The sequence below is a fragment of the Rattus rattus genome, chromosome 13 (assembly GCF_011064425.1).
Source record: "Rattus rattus isolate New Zealand chromosome 13, Rrattus_CSIRO_v1, whole genome shotgun sequence".
NCBI classification, from domain to species: domain Eukaryota; kingdom Metazoa; phylum Chordata; class Mammalia; order Rodentia; family Muridae; genus Rattus; species Rattus rattus.
This window is the reverse complement of record NC_046166.1, coordinates 6355746-6381453: the sequence shown is the minus strand read 5'-3', so window position 1 is coordinate 6381453 and position 25708 is coordinate 6355746. Positions and strand designations below refer to the sequence as shown.

The 25708-nt window shown below is 49.1% G+C and overlaps 1 protein-coding gene and 1 pseudogene across 1 annotated transcript in view; one reads left to right on the top strand and one right to left on the bottom strand.

The window, feature by feature from the left end:
• Window positions 1-302: 302 nt before the first annotated feature.
• Window positions 303-25708, bottom strand: part of Rft1 (RFT1 homolog) — a 38513-nt gene continuing 13107 nt past the window's right edge. The window contains exons 6-13 of the mRNA XM_032919033.1: window positions 24717-24854; window positions 17186-17264; window positions 15019-15069; window positions 14064-14194; window positions 12640-12784; window positions 9492-9597; window positions 1625-1874; window positions 303-951 (exon numbers count right to left, since the gene is read on the bottom strand). Coding sequence (XP_032774924.1) covers window positions 784-951; window positions 1625-1874; window positions 9492-9597; window positions 12640-12784; window positions 14064-14194; window positions 15019-15069; window positions 17186-17264; window positions 24717-24854 — 1068 coding nt within the window. The 3' untranslated portion in view covers window positions 303-783. The remainder of the gene's footprint in view (window positions 952-1624; window positions 1875-9491; window positions 9598-12639; window positions 12785-14063; window positions 14195-15018; window positions 15070-17185; window positions 17265-24716; window positions 24855-25708) is intronic.
• LOC116915195 lies at window positions 7433-7572 on the top strand (annotated as a pseudogene).

Below are 25708 nucleotides of genomic sequence, written 5' to 3'. Positions count from 1 at the left end.
AGTCAAGGAATCCTGAGGAACTCATTCCGGGCCATGAGCAGCTCTGGAGGATACAGCATGACCATGGCAGCAAAGATTCTCCCAAGGGCTTCTGGGAAATGAGGTCTGCATCTCCTGGATTTACCGATGTGTGGGCTGGGGATATGGATATAGCTCAGTGGTAGAGACCCAGGCATGAGTAAAGCCCTGGGTTCAATCCCCAGGACCGAAAACATTATTTCAGAAATATTTCTCACTGATTAGCATTTTTCTTCTCTAAAAACTAAAACCACAGGACTGACACAAAGAAAGCCACGTTTTTCTTTTTTTATATATATTTGGTTTTTTAAGACAGTTCCGGCTGTCCTGGAACTTGGAGACCCACCTGCCTCTGCCTCTTGAGTGCTGGGATTAAAGGTGTGGATGTTCAGTGTGTAAATTCAGAGGCTCCTTACTTCTTTTATAGAAGAAACTAACCATTCTTGTGGCAGGTCAATGGCTACATTGCTTTTTCTTGGGCAAACAAACAATGGTTAAATATTAACATCTAAGAGAGTTTGTTAAAAGATGTAACTTCAAAGGTCAATCACCCTCAAAGGGAATTGATTCATTAACAAAACCAGCTTTTGGTCTTCACTTGAAAGGACATTCCTCTGGCAGGAAGCCTTGGACTGACGATCTCCCCTCTGCAGCCTCACCTCCAGGGTGATTCTGACTCCATAGCACGGCTTTCGCACAGCAATGCCTGTCCAAGAACTGCTTGATGCTGGGTCTGCTATCAAAACTGCCAGAGCATCATCAAAGTCATGTCATTTTGTCACCAAGTCTGGATCTACCCAACTGAGTCCTGAGAAAGTGGATCAGCTTGGTCTCTGTGAGGAACGCTGTCCCAAAAGTCACTCCTAAGCAGATGGTCCCCACAGCAATGTGTGCCAGCCTAGCCGGCCAGCCCCGCTCACAGCAGAGGAATGCCTGGGGAAAGAAATGGTTGTCACTGCCAGATAAACCAAGGAAAGAAGTTATCATCCAGCTTCTCTTTTTTAAGATTTATTTATGTGGGCTGGAGAGATGGCTCAGTGGTTAAGAGCACCGACTACTCTTCCAGAGGTCCTGAGTTCAATTCTCAGCAACCACATGGTGGCTCACAACCATCTGTAAAGAGATCTGATGCCCTTTTCTGGTGTGTCTGAAGACAGCTACAGTGTACTCATATATAATAAATGAATAAATCTTTTAAAAAAAAGATTTATTTATGTGTATAAACACGTGTATAACTGTGCTCTGTGTATGTGCCCTGGGCCTTTAAAAACCAGAAAAGTCGATCCACTAGAACTAAAGTTACAGGAGGTTATGAGTCACCATGTGGGTGCAGAGAACTGAGCCTGGGTCCTCAGGATAGGCAGTGCTTGTACTCAGTGCTTGTACTCACTGAGCCATCTCCCCAGCCCTGTCAACCAGTTTCTAAGTCAGATAGAGGCGGTGATGAGACAGGGTTAATTTAAGTGCTACTCTACAGGGCTGAGAAGGTGGGCGGAGACAAACCCTTGACCAGTGTGCTTAGTCTGGCTGAAAGATGGAGGCCCAGAGGGAAGAACTGTGCCCAGGCTGCAGAAGAAAGTGGTGGGAAGGCTGCTGGGCTGCTTACCTCTGAGACACTCGTAATGCCCGCACTGAGGACGAACACCCCAAGAAGAACTGGTGACAGGAGCAGGCCAGCCAGCGGTCTGTGGGGGCTCTCTTGGAAGTAGTGATGGATGAAGGAAAGGCTCTGTGCGATCCGGATGCCCATGTTAAAGCAGTTGGCCATGATGAAGCCCACACTGCCACACCAACTGGTCAGCAGGTAGGATAAAACTAAAAACGAGGAGGACAGTGCCAGCATGGTGACATTGTACCTGGGAGACAAGCAACGCGGGGAGGTGAGTGTCTTACCCCAAGACAAGAATATTCCCCAAAGGCGGCCTCATCAACTCATAGAAAGATCCCTAAGCTCACATTACTCCAGATGAGTTCCCATAATCCAGTGGTTTTAGTTTTTGTGTGTGTTGTGGGCAGGGGTGGTTTATTATGGTTCTTGTGCTAGATTAAGTCCAACGCCTTATATATGCTAAACAAGTTCCTTTGCCTCTGTATGTTTTTTCTTTTTTTTTTTTTTTCTTTTTTTGGAGCTGGGGACCCGAACCCAGGGCCTTAGCTTGCTAGGCAAGCACTCTACCACTATTTTTTTTCTTTTTATGGGCTGTCACTTTGTAATCCAGGATGACTTTGAACATCCTGAGTATTAGAATTATAAACCTGACCTGCAATACCTCGATCCTCTTGGCTGGCTGTCGTTTTGTTTTGTTTTGAGACCAAAAAAAAAAAAAAAAAAAAATGTAGCCTAGGCTCACCTCTAACTTAGTATATATAGCTCAGGCTTGCCTTTTGGAATCTCTCAACCTCTGACTACCTCTGTCTCTGTCTGTCTGTCTGTCCCTCTCTTTCAATTCGAGGTGCTCAGAATTAAGCCTAGCTAAGCAACCTAAGCTTGCACAAGCTAAACCAGCATTCTTCGCTGAGCAACAGGTGCAGACCTCAGGCCTTGAACTCATCCTCCTCAGCCACTGAGAGCTAAGATTACAAGTGTTGCCTCCACAGCCAGCCATAACCCAGGATTCTCTAACACGGAATACTATGTGGTTGACATGAAAAGGTGACTTTCTCCTCAGGCCTAAACAGAACACATACAACTCAAAAAACTTATACTTCTAAGGAAAATAATTTATTCAGCGATTCTTTGAAAATAAAACACAAAAATCCTGTTGGGCTGGAGTTTCCAGTGACTGTGTCCTGGGTAATTATGCACCGCTAGGGGCACTGGTGAGCAAGTGATGCACACGGCTCCTGTCCTGTGGAAAATCTGTTCCACAGAGAATCTGTTCACTGTTCGCAGAGAGGCTGAGAACCCACCGAGGGCTAAGGCGCCACTCCACCTCTGCTACTGGCGACTGTCCCGATGCCTCGTCCTGCTTCTCCTGGGAAACAATGCACCAAGCAGCAGACTCACTCAAAACACCAAGGGACAGGTCTCCAGAATAAATTATGAGCAGTGAGCAAAGCCTGAGACTCCCTGGTGCGTTCCGGCCTCCAGCAGACTCCCTGGGCTCTCCACACTCTAGTGCTGTCTGGATATGGAGCTGAATGGTTATGCTGCTCTTCCCACTTTTGGCTTCAAGCACCCCCTTCAGTGTTCTGTACAGGAGAGAACTGCATCTCGGCATCATAAAAGTGCTGCCACAGTCCTCAAAAGACCATGAGCCATGAGCCAATCCCCAGCCTCTGCATGTTGCCTATTTCATAGCAGATGCTCTATAAACATGCAGTTGGTGAGGGAGTGCAACCCTGCAGGTCCCTAACTGTGTCCATGAAGCTAAGTAACTGAGTTGCCTCTGGGGCCACGACCCAGATTCCTAACATCAGAGGTGGTGAGAAGATAACTGTTCAATGCGTGATGTGTCTGACTACAGATCAGAGGAAAGCCACTGTCTCCCCAGTGCCTGGTTATACGTGCTGAACTGACCAAGGTCATGGCCCTACAAACACTTGCTTTAATCAGAGTGCATGGTAAGGAATGCATATACATGTGTACACACAGACACAGACACAGACAGATAGACACACACACACACACACACACACACACACACACACACACCAATTAACAAAAGAACAGCTTTGAAAGACAGCAAGAGTGGTGGTGCACAGCAGGCTTTGGAGGGAGGAAAAGGAATCAGGAAATGATATGTTTATATTATAATCTTATCTGTTTTTTAATTTAAAGAATGAATACTACCACCTGTTGCCCAAGTTTCTTCATGATTTGATCATAAGACTTTCTGGTTCTCTTAAACATTTCGAATGTTCAGCATTGCCTCACCTCCTTCACACTGATGCTGCAGTCACTGCTCACTAAAGGCCCTGCACAGTAGACTCTGGCCGTGCTGCAGTCACTGCTCACTAAAGGCCCTGCACAGCAGACTCTGGCCGTGTGTGCAATCACTGCTCACTAAAGGCCCTGCACAGCAGACTCTGGCCGTGTGTGCAGTCACTGCTCACTAAAGGCCCTGCACAGTGCAGACTCTGGCCATGTGTGCAATCACTGCTCACTAAAGGCCCTGCACAGTGCAGACTCTGGCCGTGCTGCAGTCACTGCTCACTAAAGGCCCTGCACAGCAGACTCTGGCCGTGTGTGCAGTCACTGCTCACTAAAGGCCCTGCACAGTGCAGACTCTGGCCATGTGTGCAATCACTGCTCACTAAAGGCCCTGCACAGTGCAGAAGGCCCCCCACCGTGCAGACTCTGGCCGTGTGTGCAGTCACTGCTCACTAAAAGGCCCTGCACAGTGCAGACTCTGGCCGTGTGTGCAGTCACTGCTCACTAAAGGCCCTGCACAGTGCAGACTCTGGCCATGTGTGCAATCACTGCTCACTAAAGGCCCTGCACAGTGCAGACTCTGGCCATGTGTGCAGTCACTGCTCACTAAAGGCCCTGCACAGTGCAGACTCTGGCCGTGTGCCTGTCACTGCTCACTAAAGGCAGTCACTGCTCACTAAAGGCCCTGCACAGCAGACTCTGGCCGTGTGTGCAGTCACTGCTCACTAAAGGCCCTGCACAGTGCAGACTCTGGCCATGTGTGCAATCACTGCTCACTAAAGGCCCTGCACAGTGCAGACTCTGGCCGTGCTGCAGTCACTGCTCACTAAAGGCCCTGCACAGCAGACTCTGGCCGTGTGTGCAGTCACTGCTCACTAAAGGCCCTGCACAGTGCAGACTCTGGCCGTGTGTGCAGTCACTGCTCACTAAAGGCCCCGCACAGTGCAGACTCTGGCCGTGTGTGCAGTCACTGCTCACTAAAGGCCCTGCACAGTGCAGACTCTGGCCGTGTGTGCAGTCACTGCTCACTAAAGGCCCTGCACAGTGCAGACTCTGGCCATGTGTGCAATCACTGCTCACTAAAGGCCCTGCACAGTGCAGACTCTGGCCATGTGTGCAGTCACTGCTCACTAAAGGCCCTGCACAGTGCAGACTCTGGCCGTGCTGCAGTCACTGCTCACTAAAGGCCCTGCACAGTGCAGACTCTGGCCGTGTGTGCAGTCACTGCTCACTAAAGGCCCTGCACAGTGCAGACTCTGGCCATGTGTGCAATCACTGCTCACTAAAGGCCCTGCACAGTGCAGACTCTGGCCGTGCTGCAGTCACTGCTCACTAAAGGCCCTGCACAGGAGACTCTGGCCGTGTGTGCAGTCACTGCTCACTAAAGGCCCTGCACAGTGCAGACTCTGGCCGTGTGTGCAGTCACTGCTCACTAAAGGCCCTGCACAGTGCAGACTCTGGCCACGCTGCAGTCACTGCTCACTAAAGGCCCTAAAGGCCCTGCACAGTGCAGACTCTGGCCATGTGTGCAATCACTGCTCACTAAAGGCCCCGCACAGTGCAGACTCTGGCCGTGTGTGCAGTCACTGCTCACTAAAGGCCCTGCACAGTGCAGACTCTGGCCGTGCTGCAGTCACTGCTCACTAAAGGCCCTGCACAGCAGACTCTGGCCATGTGTGCAGTCACTGCTCACTAAAGGCCCTGCACAGTGCAGACTCTGGCCGTGTGTGCAGTCACTGCTCACTAAAGGCCCCGCACAGTGCAGACTCTGGCCGTGTGTGCAGTCACTGCTCACTAAAGGCCCTGCACAGTGCAGACTCTGGCCGTGTGTGCAGTCACTGCTCACTAAAGGCCCTGCACAGTGCAGACTCTGGCCGTGTGTGCAGTCACTGCTCACTAAAGGCCCCGCACAGTGCAGACTCTGGCCGTGTGTGCAGTCACTGCTCACTAAAGGCCCCGCACAGTGCAGACTCTGGCCGTGTGTGCAGTCACTGCTCACTAAAGGCCCTGCACAGTGCAGACTCTGGCCGTGTGTGCAGTCACTGCTCACTAAAGGCCCTGCACTCTGGCCATGTGTGCAATCACTGCTCACTAAAGGCCCTGCACAGTGCAGACTCTGGCCGTGCTGCAGTCACTGCTCACTAAAGGCCCTGCACAGCAGACTCTGGCCGTGTGTGCAGTCACTGCTCACTAAAGGCCCTGCACAGTGCAGAAGCTGCAGTCACTGCTCACTAAAGGCCCTGCAGACTCTGGCCGTGTGTGCAGTCACTGCTCACTAAAGGCCCTGCACAGCAGACTCTGGCCGTGTGTGCAGTCACTGCTCACTAAAAGGCCCCGACAGTGCAGACTCTGGCCGTGTGTGCAGTCACTGCTCACTAAAGGCCCCGCACAGTGCAGACTCTGGCCATGTGTGCAATCACTGCTCACTAAAGGCCCTGCACAGTGCAGACTCTGGCCGTGCTGCAGTCACTGCTCACTAAAGGCCCTGCACAGTGCAGACTCTGGCCGTGCTGCAGTCACTGCTCACTAAAGGCCCTGCACAGCAGACTCTGGCCGTGTGTGCAGTCACTGCTCACTAAAGGCCCTGCACAGTGCAGACTCTGGCCGTGCTGCAGTCACTGCTCACTAAAGGCCCTGCACAGCAGACTCTGGCCGTGTGTGCAGTCACTGCTCACTAAAGGCCCTGCACAGTGCAGACTCTGGCTGTGCTGCAGTCACTGCTCACTAAAGGCCCTGCACAGTGCAGACTCTGGCCGTGCTGCAGTCACTGCTCACTAAAGGCCCTGCACAGTAGACTCTGGCCGTGTGTGCAGTCACTGCTCACTAAAGGCCCTGCACAGGAGACTCTGGCCGTGTGTGCAGTCACTGCTCACTAAAGGCCCTGCACAGTGCAGACTCTGGCCGTGCTGCAGTCACTGCTCACTCTGGCCGTGCTGCAGTCACTGCTCACTAAAGGCCCTGCACAGGAGACTCTGGCCGTGCTGCAGTCACTGCTCACTAAAGGCCCTGCACACAGAGACTCTGGCCGTGTGTGCAGTCACTGCTCACTAAAGGCCCTGCACAGTGCAGACTCTGGCCGTGTGTGCACACCTTTAGTCCCAACCCTCAAGACAAGCTGGTGGATCTCTCTGAGTTCAAGGCAAGTTCCAGAACCATGTAGAGAGAAACTGTCCCAAATAGAAAGAAAGAAAAGAAAAAAGAGAGGAAGAAGGAAGGAAGGAAGGGAGGAAGGGGGGGAGGGGGGGAGGGAGGGGAGGAAGGAGGGAGGGGAGGGGGGAGGGAGGGGATGAGGGGGGGGTGGCAGAAACCACACTTGCACGCTGCCACATCTCTCACTTAGCATGCTTTAGACTATATTTTATTTTTAAATTACTCAATGTTAGAAGCAGCTTTCAAATTTAAATGTGGTATTTTTCAAAGTTAAACTTAGTCTTTTCTACCCATGGCGGGGAGTAAACTCAGCAGTTCTGCAGCTACAAAGCTCACTAGCTGAGGTCATGAGCTGACGCCCACTGTAAATGACCGGTTGTGACCTACCAATGGGCTGGCCAATTCACTTAGTATGCCATACTGTGTCTAAGATTTTTAAATTCTTTTGCTGTGGATATGACCATAAAGAAAAATTCCCATTAGGTTTTCCATATGCTACTTAACTAGCAGTTAACCTGCTGGGAACATTTAAAAAAAAAAAAAGACTTTTAATTCTATTTCTGTTTACCTTGTCTGTTTGTATGCGTGTCTCTGTGTGAATATAAGAGCGTTGCACATGTAGAGATCAAAGGCCAACTTGCAAGAGTCACTTCTCTCCTTCAACCACGTAAGTCCTGAGGCTAGACCTCTGGGGTCGCGGCTGGCAGCAGACACCTGAGGCTAGACCTCTGGGGTCGAGGCTGGCAGCAGGCACCTGAGGCTAGACCTCTGGGGTCGAGGCTGGCAGCAGGCACCTGAGGCTAGACCTCTGGGATCGCGGCTGGCAGCAGGCACCTGAGGCTAGACCTCTGGGGTCGCGGCTGGCAGCAGGCACCTGAGGCTAGACCTCTGGGATCCCGGCTGGCAGCAGGCACCTGAGGCTAGACCTCTGGGATCGCGGCTGGCAGCAGGCAGCCTTCCTTCCCCACTGAGCCATCTCATCTCACCTGCACTGAGATGTAGTTCTCTTGAAGAATGAAATAACGACAGTAAGAAGAATCCGTGTGTGTGACACTTCCTGCTTTACGGGCCCTGCTTCTGTCATTTGCATTTACATGTGTATGTGCATGTATTTACAGGTCATGGTGTGTACTGGGTCATGTTGCAGCTGAGACCAGCAGTTTCCAGGGCTTCAGATTCAGAGTTGCTTGGGACTGGTAATGAATAGTTTCCCTGGTTCAAGTCTCCTAAAATTCCAACTCTATTGGCCTGGGAGAAGAACAGAAGGCTCCCTACGACAACCGCAGCGGTCTGGGCTAGCATCTCGGCTAGACTCCAGTCACTGTGCAGCAGTCTAAGATGAGGACCGACAGAGGCTGACTGAGAAGGAGAAGGACTCCCTGACTCACTACCCCTTCTCACTCCACTTCTAAGACCAAGCCTCTGAAGCCCTCAACAGTACTCGATGTAACAGAGGCAGCATGGAAAGCCTCAAGGACGCAGAAACCAAGGGACAGTGGCGAGGGGGCACTCGCCTTGTCGCTCACAGCCACTCTTCCTCTTCTTTCTCCCTCACCGTTTTATCCTCCCCTTATCTTTCAGTGGCACCTTAAGAGACTGCCCTAGTATTTCTGGCATTTAGGATATAAAGAGTGGGTGATGGAACAAAAATATTAAGCTATTTCACACCAGAATGATAAAGGAAAATTTGAAATACACATACCTGCTTAATACGAGGGCTACTGTGAGATGACCACTGCTACAGTCATTATGTCACTGACAGTGTGAGAGGGCCACTGCATGAGGGCCAATGTGTGAAGGTTACTATGTGACTGCCATCATGTAAGACCACTATAATGACTGCCCTGTGTGATGTGTTATGGTCACAGTGTGACAGCAGATAGACAGATGTGTGACTTGCCTGCACCTATGTCTGCACACTACATGTATGCACTGCCCAAGGGGGCCAGAAGAGGACGCTGTGTCACATCCCTGGAGTCACAGACGATGGTCAGCTGTCATGTGGGTGCTGGGACTTGAATCTGGGTCTCTTGAAGAACAGCCAGTGCTCTTTTAACCACTGAGCAAACTCTCTAGCCCCTAAGAAAGGCAATCGAGTATCCCCATCTGGAGTTGAGGCCCTTCTTAGGCATCTGAGCAGGGAAGCAGTGGGATGGATGACCAGCTTCTCAGGGTTGACTGCATACGGGAACAAATACAGCTATACCCGGGGGGATGCCACACCCCCACTAAAGGAAGCACAATACTAGCCTCCTAGCCCCACTGTGGGAAACACTAGGTAAATCGTGCCAGAGCCATGGTGATCCTAGGGAGGCCCCACATTAGTGGTCTGGCGTGGCCTCTGAGAAGTGTAGACAAACCCATGCTCAGAATGGAAAGAAAACGACTCAGCAGTCACTTAACTTTGGCCAGACACCGTGATTAAAGGTTTGCTCTCTGGATTACCCACCTGTCAACGTCCTCTTTGCTCATGGCAGCAAAGGTGAAGCACTCTGTCACACCATTGACAGCAAGCAGGAGGACATAGAGGCAATAGCACCGCATCAACACAGGGCCTACAAGGAAACACCACAGTCCAGAGTCAACACGGGTGCATCACTAGCTCTTGCTTGCTGTGTGCGGAGAACCGGGCCATGGGACCTATGGTAGCAATGGTGGACTGCATGCCTACTTGTGGACTCCCAGGATCCCACTGCACTGACCACAGTACTCAGATAAAATCCAAAGGACAGCAAGGCACAAACACACAGACCTCTGCTGAGCTACTGAGAGCTCCTCTGGCCACCACGCAAAGCCGCCAGTGTCTTTAGTCAGCACAGGGCTGACACGTGCTAGTTTGAGCACTGAAGACACCAGTGGCTCTGTGTCTTAAGGGAATATCAGTTGCACAGGCTGAAACACCCTTTGGGAATAGCCCAAGGCCCAGGACCAGCAGGAAACTCCTAAGTCAGAACCTCCACAACTCAGAGTGAACCAAAGCTCCCAGTGGTACTTTTCCTATATTAAATACTATGGCATAACAACCAGCAATGAATTTGTTTTTCTTTTTTTCGGAGCTGGGGACCGAACCCAGGGCCTTGCGCTTCCTAGGCAAGTGCTCTACCACTGAGCTAAATCCCCAACCCCTCAGCAATGAATTTTTAAAACCTTTGTTGATCAAGGCTAGTGGGATGGCTCGTGAGTAAGGGTACTTGCTGCCCAAACCAGTGACCTGACATTTATTCCTGTGAGCCACATAATGGAGGACGGGGACTCACTCCTGCAGGCTGTCCAGACTTCCACACTTGTGCACACACACACGCACGCACGCACGCATTCACACACACATCTGTATACTACACACACACATGCACATTACACACACACATGCACATACACATCTGTATACCTACACACACACACACACACACACACCCCTGTATTCCTATACACACACATACATACAAATAGTCATTTTTAAAACTGCAAAACCAGTAGTTTCTTTTCTCTCTCTCTCCTCTCTCTCTCTTTCTTTTGTTGTTATTGTCATCGTCACTGCTTTGTTTTGAGGGAACAGGGTCCCATAGTTGACCTCAGTCTTTATGTGGACAAAGATGACCCTTCCGCCTCTGTCTCCTGAGGACTGGCATTTCAAGCACAGAACACCATGCTTCCTGAATGAGCCAATTTCTAATAAAGCAAATGAGCACTCAAACTAGGACCCAGCAATTCACCCTAGGTATCATCCAACAGAAATGACGCGCATGTGCACAGAATGTGTAGTGATTCTACTTACACACACACGCACACACACACACACACACACACACACACACACACACACACACACACCCCACACTAAAGCAGCAATAACTGATGGAGTTGGGCTGAGACTGGCGGAAGTGCTTGCTTAGTTCCTGCAGAGCCCTGAATTCCATTCTTGGCACCTAATAAAACAATACATGCACATATAGACAAACAAAGTGATAAGGCCAAGCCATGAAGACATGACCCTCTTTTCCGCCTACTGCAGGAGTCCTTTCTAGGCGAAGTCAGGTATTGTGAAATACTTAAGTGATCAGGAAAACATTTTGGGATGGGATGGGGAGAAAAGTGGTGTGAATGTTTCTTTGCACAAGAAATTCATCTGGACACAAAGCATTAGTCAGAGCAAGAAAGAGAGAATGGTATAAGAGGGAAATCCAGCAGGCAATGTGTGCACAGGCACTGTCACCCAGACAGCACAGGGACTTGTTAGGGGACATCTTGATCAACCAAGAGGCAGTAAGGTGAGTGTGGTAGTGCACGCCCTTGATCCCAGCACTTGGGAGGCAACACAGCGGTGGCATTTAACGTACATTTCTGTGATTAATTACTCTACCAAATGAGTGGACAGCCCCTCTTAGGCAACATCTTGCGGCTGTGTTAAAGCAGAGGCTACTTCTTGGAGATTGCTTTCCAAGGGGGCAGAGCTGGTATAAGACAGCTGGACCCCAGTCTCTGCATGTAAACTTCCTGATGGCTTCCTAATGCATCCTCCCAGCAGCTGCCTGATGGACATGCATTGCTTAAGGCACGCACCCAAGAAGTCACAAACTATACCACAGGCTTCATAGTAGATGTTTCCTCAATTTAACAATCTTTGCGATGATAGAGAAACATGGTCCTTTTTTCTCCGGTACCAAAAGTCTGAGGAGCCCCACGGTGACAACTGAAGCTAGCAAGGCCTTCAGAGTGAAGCAGAGAAGTGCAGAACTGACCTAGCAAGGCCTTCAGAGTGAAGCAGAGAAGCAGAACTGTCCTAGCAAGGCCTTCAGAGTGAAGCAGAGAAGCAGAACTGTCCTAGCAAGGCCTTCAGAGTGAAGCAGAGAAGCGCAGAACTGTCCTAGCAAGGCCTCTACACTGAGATGGGACAGCAGAGAATCCTCCGGTTCTTGTCTAGTGATCTTAGAGAGTGAAGGCGTCCCTGTTTATCCCTGGATAAAAACTGCAAATGGATGGTCAGCCCAGAGCTAGGCACATTTTGAAATGGGTGAAAATCCTCAAGGACTAGCAAGTGTTTTGGAAGTCTCAACAGCCTGGGAACCAAGTATTTCAATGGAGATACAGTCCACGCTTTTCTCCTTCCAAACCAATAGTCAGTAAATTAAATACACGATTTTACTTGCCCAGATCAATTTTATTGTAGGCAAAGGGCTCTGGTGATCTTTCCAAGGTTCTAACTCATCACATCCTGGGATGTGCATGGTGTGGCTCTCCTCAGATGTGTTTAGCACCACACAGAGACTCACGGTCCACTCTCTGCTTTCCTCCTCACTTAGAGAAAGCGCAGGTAAGCACTTGGCAAATACATTTTAGGCCTGAGAGGAAAGCCAACAGCAAGGAGGATACAGCAGCACTTCTTCAAGTGAGGGTGGAAAACTGATCTCCCTGGGGCAAGCCCTGACAGCACCCTGCTTGTGTACCGAGAGTGAGGAGCAGCCCCAAAGCCCCAGCCAGTCAAAAATTCTCCCCACAGTGGCACAGAGGTCACTGTGTGCACATGGCCTGAATTTGATGAGACACGCCCATTTCTCTTCAGAAGTCAGAACAAACCCCTTACAAAGTTTAGCACATACCAGATCCCGAACTAAGCATGGCTCCTCCATAGATGTCCAAAGCCAACTGAGAATAGGCAAAGCCAAAAACAGTGACGGTCAGTCCAGTCAGCAAGGCCAGCTTGAGGAGGGACTCCAAAACAGCGGCAGCCACAGCAACATCATCCTGGGCCAGGGGGAAGGGAAAGAAGTGAGCAGAATCCAAGCTGAGGAGGCTCACACAGGCCTGCTTCCTGCCTTTCTTACGGCAATTAGCAAATGAAAGGGAGCAGTGAGTCTCTCTCCGCAGGCTGCAGGGGGAGGCACTGCTGAGGAAACACTTGCTTTATCCTTGTGTTTCCCCTCGGCTAGCCAAGTCTGTGCTTCTGATTGATGGTTCTCCCATCATCAGTGTACACTGAGGAAACTATCCCTCAGTCCAGGGTGGGAACCAGATCTTACTTTCAGATACTGGGCATAAATTGCATTTTGTAAAATAGCTTCTAAGTCATGCAAGAGGCAGACCCAGATTGCTTTTAATTGCAGAGTAAGTCAGGAGCAGAAAGAGGTTCCTCAGGTAAGAATGCTTGCTCTGCAAGCTCGAGGGCCTGAACCTAAGCTCAGATCTGCAGCACCCATGTTAAAATTAAGTTCAATTAAAAAGCCAGGCATGGGGGTTGGGGATTTAGCTCAGTGGTAGAGCGCTTGCCCAGCAAGCGCAAGGCCCTGGGTTCAGTCCCCAGCTCCAAAAAAAAAAACAAAAAAAAAAAAAAAAAAAAAAAAAAAAGCCAGGCATGGCTTCATGTGGCTGCATCCCCACCATTGGGGAGTTGAGGAGGGCAGACCCCAAGAGCCTGGGGCTAGTCAGCTTAGTCAAAATGGTGGCTTCTGGTTCAATGAGAGACCCAATCTCAAGGCACAAAGCAATACAAAAGACGTCTGAGGCTGTGTTCTGTCTCTACATGCGCACACACGACACTGCACCTACACACTCACGTGCGCACATCTCATACACGGTAGATTAATAAACTAATAGACGTCAAAGACCTTTGGAAAGGGGGTCAGAATTCCCCAACTTCAGGGCTGGGGATCTGGTTCTGCCTGCCTTGCACTCTGAGTTTGCTCCCTCACACTGCACAAACTGCCCATGGTGACGTGAGATCCCAGCACTTGGGAGGTTGAAGCAGGAGGCTCAAAAGTTCAAAGCCATCTGTGACTACATAAGACCCTGTCTCAAAAACCAACCAACCAAAACCCAGGAACTAATTAGTTCAACAGAATTAGGTCACCCAAGGGGACAAAGGCCGGGATACAAAGGACAGCGAGGAGCTCTGGGTCCTGCCCACAGAAGACCAAGTCAGAAGAGCAACAGCTCAAAGCCACCCACAAACAAACCACAAAGCAGAGGAGGAGGAAGCAGAGGAGGAATCAAAAGGAAGCCAGGTCAGCTGAGAGGACCAACTCACCTGCTTCTGAAGTGAGGCGTCCTTCTCCCTCTCTAGCACTTTAGCAAAGAATATATAGAAACTCTCCTCTACTGGCTGGAAAATTAGCCTGGCCACAAGGGAGCCGAGGTTATTCACTATATCGTATATACCTACAAAACAAAAAGGGAGAAATAATAGTCATGGTAGTTCTTAATTTTTTTAGCACTGTGTGAAAATTATTTTTCTATTTTAATATTTAGTTTAAATTTTTGTTTTTATCTTTTTTTCTTTTGGATACAGGGCCACATGTAGCCCAGCTAGCCCCGAACTCTCTATGTAACCAGGAAAACCTTGAGCTTCTGACCCCCAACCTGCACCTCCCAAATGCTGGGGTAATAGGTGTGCCCCACACACCTACTTTCTGTGGGGCTGTGCACGCCAGGCAAACACTCTATTAGCCGAGCTGTTGCCGCAGCCAGGTTTATAAACTTTGAGAAAAGCTGCACATTCACATGTGGTTGAAGACATGGTAGGTCTATGTACCAAATGGTAGCGTCTTGCAAAACCTATACGACATTACAACCATGGCCCTGCCATTAATGCAGCCAAGGCCGAGGCGCTTTTATCTCAGCCCTTTAAAATGTGTCACTGATGTGAAACCGACTGCAGTCGGTTTCATCTGATGCTGCCTCCTCTCTTCTCCTCTTGCATTTGCAGGGCTCTGGTATCAATCACTTGAGGAGTAAATATAAAGCAGAACCTGAGAGATTTACCCAAGCACTGACTGGGACCTTTATGACAGGAAGTGAGCTACTGTGTTTTCTCTTCCAGAGTCCCACCCCTCAAAATGAGTACCAGAGATCCATAGGAAGCAGGTGGAGAAGGAAGGTCCCAACACGACTTCCACTCAAGTCACGTGACAGGGCATCATCAAAGACCTAGTACTTATTATGGTGTTCACCTTTAATTAAAACACTACAGACTTACATCTTACCCTGGTCGCCAAAGTTTAATACATTCAAAAATGTCATCACGTATCGCTCACCTACAATAGAAAAGCAAAGCAATTGGCATTTCGAATGCAGCATTCATTTCTTTCTTTCCTTTTCTCTATGATCTACCAGTGTTTCCAGTTGGTGAATATCCCCCACCCCCGCTGCCTGGTTGGTTTGTTTGTTTGTTTGTTTGTTTTGAGTTCAAAAACTGGACTGGAACTTGAGAACCTCCTGCCATCCCTTCCTGGGTGCTGGGCTTACAGGTGTATGCCACCCACTTGGCTCCAACTGGCAAACTCTCTCAGAGAAACAGCAAATAACCAATTAAAGATTGGTTTAATGTCCTAATACTGATTTCACAATATCTCAAGGCAACAGTTTAGAAAGCGCTGAAGTCTTTATTGACAGAATCTTGAAGCCAAATAAAAACAAGCAAAAATTATTTCAAAATCATACTATTAACCATACAATATGGGGAGACTGCTCAAACGTTAATGGTGAAAATGGCTTCCAAGTCTTAAGGGAGGCCAGATACTCTCTGTCTGTCTGGATCTCTCTCTTTCCCTCTCTCTCTGAGACAGGGTTTCTCTGTTTCCTGGAACTCACTCTATACACCAGGCAGCCTCAAGCTCAGAGGTCCACCTGCCTCTGCCTCTGCCTCTCAAGCGCTGGGATTAAGGGTGTGTGCCACCATGCCTGTCCTGAACTTTTTTCTCCACAGAGGAAACACCCTGGCCATGACAGAGACAGAGCACCAAAGAGTGGCCACAGCCCCAAAGAGCAGCTTTCCCCTCCTGACAACTCAAAATGAAACCATTTCAAGGCCAGGGTCCCTCTTCTCTCATCTCCTCTCTCTGACCTGTCTCCCGATAAAGACAAAGGTGACAGACTTCTCAGATTTCTGTCTCTGCGCTATTCTGACCCTCAACTTCACAGTTTAGGTTTTGTAAATACAGCCAGCCTCCATATCTGAGGGTTTGTAAATACAGCCAGCCTCCATATCTGAGGGTTTGTAAATACAGCCAGCCTCCATATCTGAGGGTTTGTGATTCTAATGATTCACCTAACGGTAAATCAGAACCATTCAAAAATGCATCTGAACTGAGCACGACTTTACTTGTATGGGTGCTTTATTATTATTACTATTGTTATTATTATTATTACTACTACTATTATTATTTCCTAAATTAATAGTGTAACAACAGCTTTGCATAGCACTTGCATTGCACTAGGATTGCATTGCAATTAAAACATAGAGAAGGGTATGTCTAAGTCATATACAAAAAGACACCAGTTCTTTTTGGGACTGGAGCATCCCTAGACTTTAAAATACCTGGGACTGGTCTAAGAACCAGAACCTGACACCAAGGGACAAATGTCTAATCCCTATCGATCCCTGAGTTCCCGTCTTCCAACAGTTCATTAATGTCTGCTCCCTGACTCTGCGTTTGAGCCTTTTATATTAACTCCCAGCTTTCTCTCTGGCTTCCTTTCTTCAGCTTCACCCCTCACACTGTCATCCTGGGTGCAGGATGCATCCTCACCATCTATGATGGGGGTTTTCTGGCAGGACAATGGGGCTCTCCTCCCCATGGACCTACTGGAACTCTCAGGAGAGAGGGCCTAGAGGGAGAAAGCTGGAGCACAGAAGGACATATTAATACTCTGGTCTCTCTCTTGTTTCCCAACAGCCTCTTCTGCCATACACTAGCATGGTGACATACTGTGTTGCCTTGGCAACAAAGCTAAGTAACCATGGGCTAAAACTGCGGACCACACTAAACCTTTCCTCCCTTTAAGTTGGTTACCTCAGGCCACAGTAACAGAAAGCTGATTAACAGAGACTTGGGTTTCAATTCCACATCCCTAAACAGAGGGAGAGGATATCTTCTGTAAGGCTGTGGAGAGATTTAAAGTAGATGACTTAAGTAAACCATAAAGCTAAATAAATATTGGTTTCCTATCTTATTTAAAAGCAAATAACACAAGTGCATCTCTAAGGGTCCTCTGCCAAGGGGCCCCAGACAAGTGCTCTGGTGTCAGTCGGCGGCCCCATGTGCCGGCGGCCCCATGTGCCGGTGGCCCCATGTGCCGGCGGTCCTGTGGAATCCTTTTGCACCTTCTATGCTCTCCCAACTGCTCGGTGTGACCTTTCACTTTACTCACCCTCTGTCAAAATCTGTTTCAAGAATGACTGTTTGAAAAAGCTCCAAGTCAACCTAGCCTCGTTCCAATTGACGAAGGCCTAAAAGGAAAACAAAGCATGAGACAAGGTCTCCACATTGCAAAGCTACACCTGAGAGGCCACAGTTCCCACTGAGCCTTCAGTCGGTGCTACCAACACAGACGCCATCCAAAATAGCAGACAATCTATATGACAGCTGAAACATGGACCTTGACTGTTTCCTGAGGCCATGTGCTGAAAGCCTGGTCCTCAGTGGGCCCTGACTGGAAGGTGGCAGAGCCTTTTAGTGGTGCCCAGTGGAAAGGGCTCAGGCCACTAAGGGTGTGCTTTGAAGGGCACTGTGTGACCCCAGCCTGTTCCCTTCTTTCCCTTCCCAATCAGGAGGAAAACTTTTTTGCTCAGCCATGTACTTCTGCCACATGTGCTACCCTGACATGGGACCTAAAGCATCAGGACCAACTGACCATAGATGGAAACCACCAGATCCCAACTCATGGTTCTTCCCAACCCACTTTACCTAGACATGCCTGATGCTTCTGGTTCCTGCTGGGTTGATAATCAATATTGGTTTATTGTACCCTGGTTACACTACGTAACCCAGGCTGGCTCTGTGATCCTCTTATCTCGGCATGTTGAGATTACAGACATACAACACCATAGCTAGCTAATTAAAACATGTAGTGAGAATTGTGGTTTTCTTTAAAAACATAGAAATGTTATAGGAATGTGTTTGCTTTAATCCTAGGTGTGGGATATGGGTTGCTTCCGGTTGTCCACAGTGGCAGACTATGATTTGCCTTGTGCTCTGGCAGGTGTGATTTTGTCAGCTGCAGCTAGTTTCTGCAAGTGTCTGACATTTGGAATGCTGGAGACTCTTGAGAAAGTATAAAATGCTAGATCCCTGAGAGGGGTAAGGCAGCTGCTACGTCTCCTGATGCTGCTGGTTGCTGGCTGGTGATATCTTGATAACAAATAGCAAAACTGTCCCGAGGAACTGACACCCCTAGTCAGCAGGAGGCATCTGACGACCCTGATGGTCCCCTTCCCCTCTAGCTTTCATTCTCTCCTACCTAGTGCTGGGGTTGGAAGGAATGGGCTAGAGATAGAAACCCATAAAGAAGCTAAAAAGTCTGACTAGAAAGACAAAACAAAATGCTGTGCATGCGTGTGTGTGTGTGTGTGTGTGTGTGTGTGTGTGTGTGTGTGTGTGTGTGTGCATAATACGGGTGGATGAGTATGCATGCCACAGTATGTGTGTGGCGGTCAGGGGACATCTTTGTGGAGTCAGTTTTCTCCTCCTAAGTTTACATGGATTTCAGGGTTTGAATTCAGGTTACCAAGTTTGTTTGGTAAGAGCAACTTTACCAACCGAGCCACTTCATTTGCTAAAGATGACTTGAACACTCTATCCACTTGCCCCCAGCTTCCAAGTCCACCATATCTGGTTCATATGGTGTTGGAAACTGAAATCAGGCAAAGGCCCTAACAGATGAGGTAGCCCTGTTCTTATTTTTAAGGTAGGGTCTGATATGGCCCATGTAGCCTTGAACCCAATCCATAGCTGAGCTGAGATGACACTGAACTCCTGCCCACCTACCAAGTGCTGGAATTATTGGCACACCACCACATCCTGCCCCCCGGTCTTGGCAGATTAACTGGAAATACCACTTTTGCCGTGTGCTGACTGTAGGGAACGAAGGCAGCACTTGGAGTTACGTTTTCTGCTCTAACCTTTGATGGCAGTGTGTATTCTAACCTTGCTGTTGCCTCAACCCCAATTCCAAGCTGCTCTGCAGTCACAGGCAGCTCAGGCTGCACAACGAGAACGCAGGGCTCCTCTCAGCCCCGACTCCTCTTCCCTTTTCTTACAGACAAGAAGAACACAGGCCTGAGTCCTCCCAGACTGCACTGCCCGCAGGGAGCTGGTGAGCTCTGAGCAGGCACCAAGGCATCTCCAGCCCCAAAGCAAGCCTTCCCCAGGCAGAGGAACTGAGTCACACCATGTTTAACACTGCCCAACCATCGCTTTTCTCCAGGACCAGAGCTGCCAGACAACACCACAAGAGGGCACTGTGGACCGCTAATCCTCAGAGTCCGCCCATGGGCAGCTCGGGGAAGTGAGGAGGAAGTGAGGAAGTCATCTTTCCCATCACCCCTGTTGTGGCACAGTGCTGTCCTCTGAGGGACCCGTGCTGTAACTCCTGAGGTGTGTTCAGAGGAGATGAAAAGTTGAAGTTTGCCCATGGGACTCTTGGGTCGTGCGTGTGTGTGTGTGTGTGTGTGTGTGTGTGTGTGTGTGTGTGTGTGTCCCACCAAGACAGTCTCACTTAGGTAGCCCAGGCTGGCTTCAAACACTTGCAGGCATCCTTCCTCCTCACACTCTCAACTGCTGGGACTAGAGGTCTGAGCCAGCCGTCCAGACCCCATAAGTTCCTTTGGAAGCCTGCTGGCCAGTAAGTAGTAACGTGTTTGAGGAAATAATTCAGCTTTCAGAAGAGAAGGTCCTTGGGAGAGTGACCAGTCTGGAAGCTTATAATCAAGGACTTCCTCTCCAATGCTTCAGTGTGGATGGCCTGTGGCTCGGAAGGAACGGCTACACTGCTTAATACAGCTGAAGCACTCGTTAAGAACACATTTGCAGAAGTCCACTCTCGGCTCTGGTTCTCAGGCCACTGGGGGTAGAAAAGAAGACGCAAATTCTGGGGACTTGTACCCTTGTACCTATCCAGAACAGACCTTGCTTGGCCTGGTGAAGGAGACTGGTTAACAACGCTGGGTTGGTCCGATTGCACTCTGTTCCTAAGCAGACATCCGTGCTAGGCTAATGGACACACCGAGGCTTGGGAGGTGAAAGGTGATGGACAGGAACTGCAGGAAAGGCCGAGAACGAGAACCAGGCTCATCCTGCTGAGTCATTGCTCCCTTCCCAAACTTCTGTGACTCAGATGATCAGCTGTGTCCCTCCCACACTGGTAAGTCACTGGGAAGCGGAGGCCACAGCCCATCACCTCTACCACCTACAGCACTCCCCTCCCCCCTTTCTCTTCTTACAGGCCACTGATGGCCTCAAACTTGCCCAGCCTCCCGTTTTCACCCACCTCAGGACCATCCTTCTCACAGCACTGCCAGCCTCCCGCAGAGATGTCTCACTTTTAACCTGTCTAGGGCAACCTTTCCTGTAGCTTGGGCTTTGGCATCAAGCTTAGAGTCTAGAGCTTAAACTGCTTCTTGACTTAGCCCAAAGGCCACAGGCTAGACAGTTAACTTTGCTAAGGCTTGGTTTTGTCATCTGCAAACTGGGATTAAGTTCTACTTCACATTTAAGGTCAGGTAGGCATGGTGACACATGCCTGTAGTAAGAGCACTCAAGGCCGGAGGGACTAAGAGCCTAAGGCCAGCCACACAGTGAGACCCCCATCTCAAAAAGAGAGAAACAAGTCCTATTTGATGGAGGTGGTAGGGAACTAAATGAGAGAAAAACAAGATACATGAAGCTCCTCTACACGGCACCATTAGAAAAACCTTCAGATGTGTGTGACAGCCCACGCCTGTAACCCAGCACTCAGGAAGCTGGGTCACCTTAGACCCTGTTAGACTCTGGGAGAAGGAGAGCCCCCGTCTGCACTTGGATGCCCATCTGGTTCCAACAATAACTGCAGACCACAGTCACACAGAAGTCCCTGCTAAACTCAGTGGGACACAAAATAAAACAGAAAGCTGTGGACCCTCCACAGCAGGCGCGTCCTCGGCGGAATCCATGCTGGACTGCTGTGGTGGGGAGCGTCCACTCAGCCAACCACACTGTGTCATTCAGTGTCCTCAGAGCGGACGCCCAGGGTGGACGGAGCATTCAGGGTTGGGACTGAGAATGTGGCCTTTGAGTCATGAAATGAGAAAGAGGTTTGTGGGAGGTGGCAGGGTAGATGAGGGTAGTAGGAAGCTGGGAGAGGGTGAGCGTTTCAGTAAAGGATTGTACGTGTGCAAAATTGTTGAAGAACAGATTTAACTTTAAAGATTAAAAATAGCAAATCCTTTTGCATTCTAAAACCAAACCATCCATAAGTTCCACTGTCCCCAGCAAGGTCACCCTCCACTCGACTGAAGTCACTACCACTTGCAGAGAGCCCACACGCCATGCTCAGCTCCCTCTATGACTCCATCCACCCTTCTTTCCCTCTCCCTGTCTGGTCTACTCAACCCATATGTCAATCCCAACCCGACGCGGGCCACAGAACAGGCTGAGCCTATCTTTTGTCTGCCTGTGGTTCTCTGTATCACCACACATCCCAGTTCACTTCTGCCACCATGTTAAGCTCTAGCTCAAAAGCAGCTTCCGGGCTGGAGAGATGGCTCAGCAGTTAAGAGCACTGACTGCTCTTCCAGAGGTCCTGAGTTCAATTCCCAGCAACCACATGGTGGCTCACAACCATCTGTAATGGGATCCGATGCCCTTTTCTGGTGTGTCTGAAGACGAATACAGTTACGCATATACATTAAATAAATAAATAAATCTAAAAAAAAAAAAAAAAAAGAAGCAGCTTCCTCCAGGAAGCCTTCCTGAAAGCTCCCAGGTAGAATCTCCACCCGTCCGATCGCCTGCTCTGATGGCACCACTAAGTGCAGTCTTACAGCGTGGTTGCTGAGTGTATCAGCTCTCTGCACAGTGCATTCAACATGGGTCATGCTGAACACATGCTTGCCGAGGTGAACGCTGCAGCTTAAATATTTCAGGTTACTCAGATGTGCCAAAGAATATAAAAAGTGGCCATCATTTGAGGTGCCATTATTTTATTATAAACCCAAATGAATACCTATTTTAAAAAAACAAACAGAATTCTGGAAGGCTAGGAAAGGAAACCTTAACGTTTGGCCCAGCTGACCTTGCACGTGACTGTGAGTAGTTTTACAGGAGCCTGGTGTAGAAAGCTCCCAAGGAGACATGCAGGTACGCTGCTCACGGGAGCGCTGAAGACAGGCTGTTCTCTTCTTGCTGTTTGTTTGTTTGGTGATCGTTTGGGGGCAGGGACTCACTATGCAGACCAGGCTGGCCTTGAACTTACAGAGATCTCCCTGCCTCCCAAATGTTGGGATTAAATGGACACACCATTACACCTGTCCTAAGACTCCTTCCTCCTTTACCCCTTTAGAAATAACAAGCCCGAGTAATTTATCTACTGGAACTTCCCAATCTTTCAGTAAATAAAAAACTAGCATGGGCAATAAGCCCGATTCTTTTAGAAAACTGGTTAACCACACAGACCAAGCCTGGTCCACAGAAAGCAATTACAAGGAAGTGAATAAAAACAAGCTGTCTGGGGTTGGGGATTTAGCTCAGTGGTAGAGAGCTTGCCTAGCAAGTGCAAGGCCCTGGGTTCGGTCCCCAGCTCCGAAAAAAAAAAAAAAAACAAAAAAAACAAGCTGTCTGGTTTGGGGTTAAGTCACTTAACTCCTCTGAGCACCAGAAGGAGACGATAGCAGGGTCTTACAAACACTAGCTATATCCTCAGACTTTTCTCTGTTTTTAAATGTGGGGCGGGGTCTCTCTAAGCTGCCCAGGCAGCATGAACTCACCATACAGCCCAGGAACTCCAGGAAGTCTTGTCCTCCTACCTCAGCTTCTCGAGCAGCTGGGATTGCAGGCCTATGCTACCATGCTCGTCTCAAATGGTCCTTTTCAAAGTACAAAGAGCTCCATGGAGCTCCTGAAGTCTTCACAGGAGCTGCATGAGTCACAGAGGCCAATGGTTTCTCTTTAAAAATAAGAACTGTAGTTGCAGTCTACAGTTCCAACCCCTGGGAGGATCAGACAAGACTGTCTGAGCCAAGAGTTAGCACTAAAGAGCAAGCAAACAAAAACACAAAACACAAAACCAAACAAACAAAAAGCCAGAATCTGCAGGCTTCAGATCTATCCCTGTTGCATCGCAAATCAACAGGAAACTCTCTGAGGCCTAGAAATGTCCCTTCCTGGATATCTGCGCCCTGAGTCACACCAAGCATGGAGTCAGTCTTTACGATCCCAACAATACAGATGCAGGTGCTTTCAGTATGAGCTGCCCGTTAAACCGTAAAGCGCTTACACCACTGCCAACAGTGTTAGCCTTGCTTCAGACGGTGACACTGACTTGCGTCGGGCCAGTGTTCAGCCTGTACAGGCGCCATCTCATTAGGAACAGATCCTTACTACCCTTACTTGGCATGTAAACACAATATTAACAACTCACAAACACTCCTTTCAAGACGGCTAGAGAACAGAGCCTGGTCAACACGAAAAGCTGGTCAGGTCACAGTGGGCACTGGGGACCCTGGCGTGGGAGAGACTCCTCTAATTTATGCCCACAGATGAGACATAATGGTGGCCAAAACTGTCCTCGATTAAGGTCTGCTAAGAGCCAGCTGATGAGAACTGTTAACAAGTGAGAACACAGCAGGCGCCGACATATAATACCTGGGCCTTCTTGACGACTGTGTAACAGGACTCCATGAATTCAGACTCTGTTCCCACATATCCAGCTACCTTCTCAAGTGATCACAAAAGAGAAGTCAAATGGATACCTTTCTAACAAACAAAAAGCAAGCAAGCAGGTGCTGAGAGGACGGGCTCAGCATGAAGCCTGCCCTGTGAGAGGCTCTGCTCCAGGCTGGCAGCAGCACTGACCCACTGAGAGGAGGAGTGCAGAGCACGGCAGGCTTTACTCCTCATGCCAGCATCCAGCTTTCTCCTTTGGTCTGATGGGAAAGTAGTCTTGTGAAACGCTGCCCTACGCCAAGATTAAAACAAAACAATGAGCCAGATGTTATCTTCCTTATCTTTCACACCAGCACTCGGGGGGCTGACGAAAGAGTAGTTGCAAGCTTGAGGCCAGTATGGGATAAATAACAAGACTCTGTCTCAAAAACGTTCAAAACAAGACAACCACTGGAGCTTATTCTACGTTCTCAGAATTCTGGACTGCCTCTGCCAGAGGTCAATCCAAGAAAAAGGCTAGAGGAAAAGACACAGGAGAGTGGAACACGGGTACCTGACCCCTGCAGATGTCTAACTGCACTCCTCGCTCACCTTGGACAGGTACTTATTTGCTCAGCCTTAGCTCCTTAACCCAATGCACTAAGAGTGAAAATGTAAGCCATTCGGAGTCGTAAGCACTAGAGGAGGAACATGAAGGATTTGTTGGGCCTAGCACAGTTTTTCTCTCCTGGGAACAGGGTAGCCTCTGAGGGGATGTGGCAGTGTCTGGAGACATTGCTAAGTGCTACATTGGTGGGGAGAAGACCTCCTGGCCTCATGAGCCAGGAAGGCTAACATCCCCCAGTGCATAAAACAGTCCCTATAGCCAAGCTTGGCCTGCCCAAAAGTCAGCAGTGCTAAGACTTGGAGGTGCTGACCAGTATGTGGCAGACACTCAGTAAGTACAATCTGTAAATTTATCTTTCCTACTATAACAACTATAACAATAGCAGTTTCTCTATCTCAAGGATAACCATCATCTGTGAACAAAATGCTGTACTCACTTTTCTTCTTGAAATACTGGGCAACAGTTGTGTTACTTTGGAGATAGGAAGAGTCAGTCGCTTGGATGATTCTGGGGAACGCAGTAGTTTTATTAAATAGAGCATATAACAGAGCACCAGGACAGCCGTGTAGAGAAGCTGAAACAAAGAAACAAAGGGTTGAAATTAAACTGTTTTGATTGAGGCATAATTACAACAGGACTAGAAATACTTATTTATCTCCAAGGTTAATCGAGAAATAGAAGTGTCTTAATTAACTGCGCCTTCCAAAGAGCGGCACGCACTCATCCGTAGCACCTCTACGCACGGGCTCCAACACTTCACTTGCCTGGAGAACACAGCTACTGCGGCAGATGGCCACGCGCTCAAATGGTGCGATGTCAGAAACCCACCCAGCAGACTGACTCCAGGGGTCCTGACTGCCCGCAGCTGGGAATTTGCCAACATTTAGGACTGGGGTTTCCATAAACCGTGGAACCTGTGCCATTTATGATTAAAAGGCAGAATTGAGCTGCTGGCTTTCTCCTCCTCACCCAGGGCATTGGCAGGGTGACAGCTGCTTTGAGCTCCAAGAGGAAAAGGCGGGGTGGTGAGAAGGTCTACCTCACCCCCCACCCAACTGGGACAAAAGAATCGCTTCTGGTCAGAAGTGGTCAGCTAGCTTTTTTTTGAAGTTGGAAATGAATATCCAAAGGGGCCCCTTGCCACCGGCCCCCTTCTGAGAATGACAGTGGCCTTGCCACAGGCTCCCTTCTGAGAACAACAGTGCATTCTAGATCAAGGACTGGAACCTCCAAATCCCTCTTTTCTTTTGATTTTTCAAGACAAGGTCTTTCACTATGTAGCTTTGGCTGTCCTGGAACTCACTCTGTGGACCAGGCTGGCCTCAAACTCACAGAGATCCACCTGCCTCTGCCTCCCGAGTGCTGTAGTTGAGGGTGAGCACTGCCTGGCCCAAGGCCCTCTCTCTACTTGTCTATACAAGGGAACTC